The 8,370-nt window shown below is 30.7% G+C and overlaps 1 protein-coding gene and 1 long non-coding RNA gene across 15 annotated transcripts; one reads left to right on the forward strand and one right to left on the reverse strand.

Moving 5' to 3' along the window:
* The first annotated feature begins 1,331 nt into the window (after window positions 1-1,331).
* Window positions 1,332-4,473, forward strand: LOC126682410 (uncharacterized). Of its 9 annotated transcripts, none has more exons than XM_050378080.2 (5): window positions 1,332-2,606; window positions 3,034-3,098; window positions 3,451-3,541; window positions 3,680-4,105; window positions 4,192-4,473. In XM_050378080.2, exons 2-4 carry the CDS (start codon window positions 3,057-3,059, stop codon window positions 3,868-3,870), a joined length of 324 nt encoding a protein of 107 aa, XP_050234037.1. In that variant the 5' UTR covers window positions 1,332-2,606; window positions 3,034-3,056; the 3' UTR covers window positions 3,871-4,105; window positions 4,192-4,473. The 9 variants fall into 9 exon arrangements, 6 of the variants coding, with proteins under 6 accessions (XP_050234037.1, XP_050234039.1, XP_050234038.1 ...); XR_007641448.1 differs by having other exon boundaries at window positions 1,334-2,439; window positions 2,544-2,606; window positions 3,451-4,105; XR_007641449.1 differs by having other exon boundaries at window positions 1,334-2,439; window positions 2,547-2,606; window positions 3,451-4,105.
* A 481-nt stretch (window positions 4,474-4,954) lies between these two features.
* Window positions 4,955-8,163, reverse strand: LOC126682890 (uncharacterized). 6 transcript variants are annotated; one of them, XR_007641548.2, is made up of 3 exons: window positions 8,074-8,163; window positions 7,647-7,729; window positions 4,955-7,500 (listed from the first exon to the last, which is right to left on the reverse strand). It is a non-coding gene; the product is annotated as an uncharacterized LOC126682890 (long non-coding RNA). The 6 variants fall into 6 exon arrangements; XR_007641546.2 differs by lacking the exon at window positions 8,074-8,163 and having other exon boundaries at window positions 4,955-5,147; window positions 5,782-7,500; window positions 7,647-8,028; XR_007641545.2 differs by lacking the exon at window positions 8,074-8,163 and having other exon boundaries at window positions 4,955-5,147; window positions 5,887-7,500; window positions 7,647-8,027.
* Between the last annotated feature and the right edge of the window lie 207 nt (window positions 8,164-8,370).

Here is an 8,370-nt window from a genome sequence, read left to right on the forward strand (position 1 = left end):
GCCGTGCTTGAGTTTAAATAAAAAATTAAAAAGCCCAACCCGTCCGGCCCATTAACAGGTATATAATATATGCCCTGGCTCCACTCCTGCTAGAGAGAGATCAAGTTTGAACTGTTGGAAATTAGTCAAAAATTAATTTAGGTGGTTTACATGTTATTTAGACCAAATTAAAAAAAGAAATTATATCTATATTACTTGTCATGTTACAGGTTTTAGCATATAAAAGAAAAAACTAGTTGAAATAAAATGAGTTAAATAAGGAATCTCGCGCAATATCATAAAATGTCACAATAATAGACAAAGTTTAGTTGAAGCGGAGAATTTGATTATTAATCTCGCTTGATTAAACCGATATAGAGTTTGATTTGTTATAACTTCATATCTATTCAAATAAACCAATATAGAGTTTGATTTGTTATAACTTCATATCTATTCAAATAAACCATCAATAAATCCTTGTCGGCAACATAACAGCCAAACATTTTGTTAAATATCAAAATAATTTTCATCCTTTAATTAATTTAAAAATCTTAGGCCGAACCAAGAAATTTTCAATATATAATTCGAGAAAGCTTAATAAATTTACTCTGATCGAGGATCTTTCTTATAGAAACCCAAAAGATTTTGATCAAGTAAGGAGTCTTTAAAGATGTATCAGTAATAGACAAAAACAAGGATGAAAAAAATCCATATATAATTGAAGTATTTACATTTGGAATAATGTTATAAAAAAGCATAAACTATACATGTTTTCTCAATCTAATCACGAACTTTAAAACGTCTCAATTGTATGCATGAATTTTCATTTTTTTCTCAATTCAATGCATATGATGACATGACACTCATTCATTGGTGTAATTTTATTGAGGTGGACATCATTTTTGGCAACCACATCATCATATTACATGTATAGTTTTTGCTTTATAATATTATCAGTTTGATAGAACATGACCATTTTACCTTAATTGAGATGCATAGTTATTGTTTTAGTTATCATAGAAAATCTCATGTGGTAGCATATGGTTATTTTAGTTTACCTTATTGGTTGGAGCGTGTCCCTCCAGTTATCAAATTTTATGTATTGGCTAATCAATTAGCTTTTAATTAATAGAATTTCTTATTTAAAAAAATAATTGAAGTATTTATTGATTATAGCAATATAATTACGTAAATATATATGCATACACAAAGGGTGAAGGAGGTGATTTTATGAGAATTCATGAATTTAATTATATTAAAACCTTAATTTAAATTACTAAATACTGAAATACTAATTTTAATGCCCTTCATTGCATAACTTTTAAACATATAATCATATATACATCAAAATAAATAGAGTTATTAAGAACTAACTCCTGAAGATCCATCTTGATTATTTACATAACCTCCAAAAAAATTGCCTTGGAATGGTATGATAATTATTCAAAGGGATTATTACAAAATACCTGTTTTTCCAAATATATTTACAGCATATTGGGCCATTTGAATCTCATCTTCTCAATTCTGATTAATTCCTTTTTCAGTAACAAATGGGACCAATAGGAAAAAAAATGATTATCCGGTGACTAGCGGTAGTGGCAGCGGTGGTGGGGGTGTTAAAACGGTGGAAAACGATAGTAGCAGTGTCGAGGGAGACGATCGTGGTGGAGTTGCAAGAGTAGTGGTGGCTGGTGGCGGTGGAGTTTCTGAGAGAGATGCTGGCGGTGGAGTTACTGGAACGGTCGTCGGAGCAGTGTTGGAGGAAGAGTCAATTACGCAATTAGTTTTTATAATTTTTAGGTTTTCTTGTTTTTCAGTTTTAATGTTCTGTTCAATTTTTGACTAATTTTGCTTTGAATTGAAATTTGTAAAAATAACGGAGAGAGAGAGAGAGAGAGAAACTGCAAAAGATTAATGGTATTTGTTTGGTTGATTCCGGCGGTGCAAGGGGCGAAGTCAGAAATTATTCGAAAGGGGGGCAAATTTAATATTTTACATTGAATATAAAAATAAATTGGTCAATTTATGTTAAAAATTAATTTAATTGCATTGCTTAACCTAATTAATTCAATATATTGGCTCAATTTTCTTTGTAGAAAGGTGGTCAATTGACCCCCTTCTTAACCATGTGGCTTCGCCACTATCTCCGGTGGTTGTGGAGGTTTCTGCTCCGATGGTTGCCGGAGAAAAGAAGAGGCGATTTATCAACATACATTTCTGTCCAGTTCTTAACCCAATTTTTTATCAATTTAATATTTATTCTCTGGTGTGTTTTTTTTCAGGCTAATGAGTTGTTCATTAAACTTGATCGGCAAAGTCCAGCAGCTTCATTTTCTTGAGTCGATGGCAATGATCTCAGGTCCATAAATGCTGAAAATGAAAAATTCTGTAGCCGGAGTAGAAGCTCCTTGTAAGGGTTTGGAACTGCAACTAAAGTGCCAACAATCTTTCCAACGCAAGGTGTTCTATTTTTAAAATTTCCAATGGACAGTGATAGTTAGAATTGGTGTTTAAATTTGTTTCTTGATTTTAAGCTTTTGTAATTTTCTGCATATATGCATCAGAAGGTATCAAAACATCATGCGATTGAGCATATAGAGTTGTAAATGAAGGATCAGTATTTGAAGGTAAGCTAGAAAAACCTTAGATTGACGAGAAAATGTTGGTTTGATCTAGTTTTGGTTTATTTTAGTTTATTGATTCTTAGTTATTTGGTTTAATTTTAGTTTATTAATTCTTACTTATTTGGTAAATGTTGGTGTGATTAGATTGTCTATTGTGTCACTTGAGAACTCTCCAATTGCAGTTATATATTATGATGATTCTTCTTATTATACTGATATATGGGTGATGAAAGAGTACTATGTATTTAGGTCATGGATACTCATTATGTCAATTTCTAAAATGAGACTGAAAATACACTGTAAAAAGATCAAAAATACACTAAAGATACATTGAAATTCAACCACAAATACACTAAAGATACATTCTTAATCTTTATGGTGAGCTTTTGATATACCGAGGTTAGAATAATTCTCTTCTCTATTTCTATAGTGGAGTTGATTCCATAAAGATGAATGTGTTTCTTTATGATCCCTCTTGATTTCTCCTTGTTGAAGGTATGTAAACACCTTTTTACTTAAATTTCTACATCATCTCCTGTCGGTTGTTTATTATATCCTCAAGCTGGAATTTGTTTTCTTGCAAACATTTTTTTTACTGGCTATGGATATTACTGGGGTAAAAAAGCATGACAGTGAGTTGCTTGACATTTTGGACATTTTTCTGAAGTATCTACTGTATAAGACAAGTTCACTTGAAATAATTAATAGAATACTGTGTCAAAATTCCAGTGCTAGGATATTTTGTTTTTATTTTTAGAATATATTGAAAATTGTTTCTGCTGACGTGACATGAGCAGAATGCTTGAGCAAGTAAGCATTTTCACCTTTGAATGCATCTTACTTGCAGTTTAAAGGATGTGCTGATGCTAAAAAAGTGATTGCTGCACTTAAAAGCAGAGGCATTTCTGTAGTAGGAGCTGCAGGATTTTGCTGGGGTGGTAAGTTCTTCGAGCTCCGTGCCACCAGTGTTAGGCATTAATGAATAACTCTTGCACAGAAACCTTTTTATACCGATAAGTGCATGATTTCTCATTGAACTACTAATTTGTAATTGGCTTTGTGTGTAATTGTTTCAGGCATGGTGGTTGTAAAACTATCAAGCGGTGATGATATTCAGGCTGCAGTTATATTGCATCCTGACTGGATTACAGCTGATGAGATCAATAGTTACTTCTGTCTTAGGATTTCATTGCATCATTATTCTATGTTGCACGAGAACTTTTTGAGTCATGCATTTCGGGTTTTATATCCATTACTAAAAACATAAAATCCCAAAATTCTATATTTATCACATGTTCCTGTAAAAAATATTGTTTCGTTGTTTTCCATTTCATATTCCCCGTATCAACATTTTTGTTTTCGTTTTTATAATAATTGATTGACAAAATAATGATTGTTTCAGCTATGAAGGTTCCAACTGCTATATTGTGTGCTGAGACCGATTAGATTTCCCCACCAGAACAAATGAAACAATTCGGAGAGATATTAGCAACAAATCTGAGGTAATTAATTAACTTGATGAAAAGTTTAAGCCGTCTCAGCTTAATTTGTTTTGGCTTAATGGTTTTACTAGATGTGATTTTTGCAGTTTGAGAGTTACGTAAAGATATTCGATGGAGTTGTTCGTAGATGGACACTGAGGTATAATGATGACGATGATTCAGCTATCAAGAAAGCCGAAGAATCTCATTCATACATGTTGAATTGGTTTACCAAATTTGTCAAGTGATATTTGCTGATTGAGAATTGAATTTGAAAAAACTAGGAAATGAGAATAGGGGCAACAAAACTGCTTATTACTTATCTGATTGTAAGAACCGAAAAGATAATATTTCAGCATTATTACTAAATGAAGACCATAGTTGATAAATGTGACATTATTAGAAAATAAATAAATGGTAAAAGTAATATCTAAATTATTAATATTATTTTTTTGTAGTACGCATTTTTTTCACTTTTTAATGATTTATACTCTTTCTTATAGCTTTTTTTATGGTGTTTTTTTTGTTTTTTTATCGTGTTTTACAGTTTAATTATGGTATTTTATAGTGTATCAATGGTGTTTTTTGTGTAACATGGTGTTTTTATAGTGTATTTATGGTATTTTGTAGTGTTTTAATATTATGTACCATAAAAACAGTGCAAATAGCATAAATATACTAAAAATACATTTAAAATCAAACTAAAATACACTAATAATACACTAAAAATACATTTAAAATCAAACTAAAATACACTAATAATACACTAAAAATACATTAATAGTATTTTTTAATATACACTTAAATACACTAGAAATACATCAAATATATTAGCAAGTAATTTAATATTATAATAAACTTAAACTCAAATTGAAAGGCAACTAATAAGAGATATCTCAACATTCGCATTTCGGACTTTGTTCCATAGCAATGCATCGTTAAGAAATATACATGAGGCTAAAAATACACACTCAAATGTATTAAATATAAGTTGGATTCCTCATGTTACGTCAAGCTTGGATCACTTCATCCACCAATAGCAAATGTCGGCACAATTACAGCCCTACAATTCATAACAATAAACACTAAAATTATACCCCAAAAACACCAAAAATACACCAAGGATTCACCTAAATAACACTTAATAAACATAAATTAAACCGAAAGTCACATGCTAAGTTTAAGTTAGGCTAATTCATTAGTTGAAGCTATAGCTTCATTTGTCTTGTATGTTAATTTTCCAGGGTCCATTACTGATGCTTAACAAAACATGATAAATAAATTATGATTAATCAAGAATTCACATACCAACTGTATGATAATTCAAGAACACTAAATTATAAAAGCAATTCAAGAATCATTTTGTTTAAGAACAGAACGCATAAACTAAAACAACAAGAAAATGTAAATAAACATTTCAAGAAACTTTTCATACATATATTTTTCAATAACACCTAATAAACACTTTAAAAACACCAAAGTCATATTCAGATAATTTTTTTATATTCTAACCTACTGTATTAATTCAAATTCATGTTTAACCTTATTCAAACTATGCTCACCAGGCCATTGTAAATAAAATACTTGGGCATTATAACATTTCTTATAGCAGAACAAACTTTAAGAACTAATTTATGACAAGTTGAAATACCTCAACCAAACTTTTTCTAGACAAGTTTAATTATTGATCTAATCACCTTAAACGAGTCCACTATGCCAAGACCAACAAAAATGACATGTAGATCGAAAACATGGAGGGGAAGATTAGTGGTGTCATGCTCATAAACTTGATGCAGACTTACATTATATACGAGGGACTCATCACTTGTAAACTTCCCTAACTGCAAATAACCCACAACAGCAACATATACAACAGCACCAGTTGAACAACCAGCAATCATTGAATCAAATAGAAACATGTCCAATTAGAAATCATTTAGACATGATGTTCTAATGAAAATAGGTGCAAACGAGACTTTTTAAATAATAAATAAAAAATGAATGGCAAAGATATTAAACATGTAAAATGCATATGCTACCACAAGTAACTTGAAAAATAAGTAGGTAAAGGTCTCCTGCAATTGAAAATTGATAGTATCATGATAAACTCAAAACTATTAGAAGAATACAAAAAGCTTTAAAATTGATACATTAAAAATACACTTAAAATCAACCTACAAAATACACTTTAAACAAACTAAAATACACTAATAATACACTAAAAATACACTTAAAAAACACTAAAGATACACTTAAGATCTATAATTTGCAGAAATATGACATGAATGTTAAATCGTAGAGTCACAGAGCCTTCCATGCCCATACATCGAAGCATATGTACTAAGTAAATTCGAGCCACAAACTCACAAATTGAATATATAGAAGACATTTGAAAGTTCATATTAAGCAGAACTGATTCTTATACCTAAAAGTGTTATTCTTGTAGAAAAAGCAAAAGTGATCATTTAAGAAAATTTGATGATTAAGAATGCCTCACTTTGCCTCCAAATTCAGTAGTAATCTGATGCGGCCGAGGCAAGACTCTAAATTTATTCTTATAGTCTTCGGATAACTTTTTGAAATAATACCTAGATGGTGGAAACATACTATCGTATGACATGACCATCTATGTACATGCCTGATCATTACATTGATAACATTTGTCACTTGGAAATTCAAGTGCTAACTCAAATATTGAAAAAACACTGAAAATCATAGGGAAAACACCAAAGAAATACTAAAAAATAATAAAAACCAGTAATAAACACTATAGAAACACAATCAGCAGATGTTCCGTCAACTCCTATAGCAGCAGACTTGAAATTAGAGGAAGAAGTCAATCATGTCAAGTTTCTAGCAATAGAAACGGATAGATAGGCAGCCACAACATGTCGTAAAAAAGAAACAAGCGATGTAGGAAGCAGCAAACCAGCAGCAGCCGATCTAAAACACAGAGAATGTCAAGCATTCAATTTTCTTAGTTGAACAGAAATAATTTATTAGCAATAAAATACCTAAAATAATTCAGAATACCAAATGAATTATACGAAATTAAGCTGTTCCGATAACTAACTAGAAATTTATGGGATTATCAATCTATAATGCTTCAGATGTATGAAGAGAACACCAATTATAAACTTGCTCGGTCCTAAGACATGCAGAATACTCATTTTTAAGTGATCGACAACCTGCATTGTTAAATACAAATCATTCTAAGTGAAAATTGGGAACTATAAAAATCTATAAAACCAGAAATTCAATAACCTTAACCGTAGAGATGATTGAACCCAATTCTTGTTCCTCCAACAAAATTGATGCAGTCCAAAAGTGCAGTAGAGTATCTTCCGGTGTAATTCTTCTTGCTCTTCTTCCTCAATAGAACACATCTTCAATCACTCTCAAATCAATCTTCACAGCTGTTGAGATTAGAAACTTTAATCAAATTAAATTATTTATTAGAATATTAACAGCCAGCAAGTAATTTAGGTTTAGTTTTAGTTAACAAAATCAATTGATCCAGAAAAGGCAATGAATTAGAAGAATGTAAATTCTTAATCGGTACCTTCTCTTCGACATCGAATTCTTCCATGAACAATAAATACTCTGAATATTGGACTCGGCTCACTACTCGTCAAGAACTTCCATCTACAAAGTACAACAAGAGAAGTCACAGGTGGCCGTTAATAAACCTAGACCGCCTCTTCGTCAACCATAGTCATCGGAAAAATTGGAGAACTAAGATGAAGATAAGCAAAACTGTAATTTTTTGTTAACGATAAGCTTCAGGCAAAGACGACATGAAGAAACGAAAAAAAAAAAATAGACGGCAGTTAAATAAGGAGTTATTTTGGTAAATAAAAAAACAAAACAGGTAAACCTAGTTAGGAAAAAAGTCAGAAAAGAAAAGTTAAAACTCGGTAGGTAAAGTTATAAATAAAATAGGAAATAGTGTATTGTAGGAAATTAACGCTTATTCAAATCAACTTCACCTTCCATTTCTGTAATATTTTCTGTCATCTCCAACCTCACTTACAACCTTATTTGCTGCTTAGTAAAATAGTTTAATGTTATATGTAATGTTTGCTCCTGAATAAAAATAATAATGCTATTTAACATAACTCATTTTATAAAATCACTTGATGTGATTTATTTAACTTTTTTATTAAAATTTTGGACTGCTTGGTAAAGTTACTTTACAACCAGCTTCACCTTTTTATAATAATTTTCCATCATTTTCCGCCTATTGATTGCATTGCTATGACTTGCTAGATGATGATCATCATTCA

This window comes from Mercurialis annua, linkage group LG5 (genome assembly GCF_937616625.2).
Source record: "Mercurialis annua linkage group LG5, ddMerAnnu1.2, whole genome shotgun sequence".
NCBI classification, from domain to species: domain Eukaryota; kingdom Viridiplantae; phylum Streptophyta; class Magnoliopsida; order Malpighiales; family Euphorbiaceae; genus Mercurialis; species Mercurialis annua.

What these genes read in the sequence shown, in the direction of transcription:
- LOC126682410 (XM_050378078.2), top strand. Translation starts at nt 2,347, where the DNA reads ATGCTGAAAATGAAAAATTCTGTAGCCGGAGTAGAAGCTCCTTGTAAG. An exon ending in AACAATCTTTCCAACGCAAG is followed by an intron (nt 2,440 to 3,450) that starts GTGTTCTATTTT and finishes TCTTACTTGCAG; the next exon opens with TTTAAAGGATGTGCTGATGC. An exon ending in TGCAGGATTTTGCTGGGGTG is followed by an intron (nt 3,542 to 3,679) that starts GTAAGTTCTTCG and finishes TAATTGTTTCAG; the next exon opens with GCATGGTGGTTGTAAAACTA.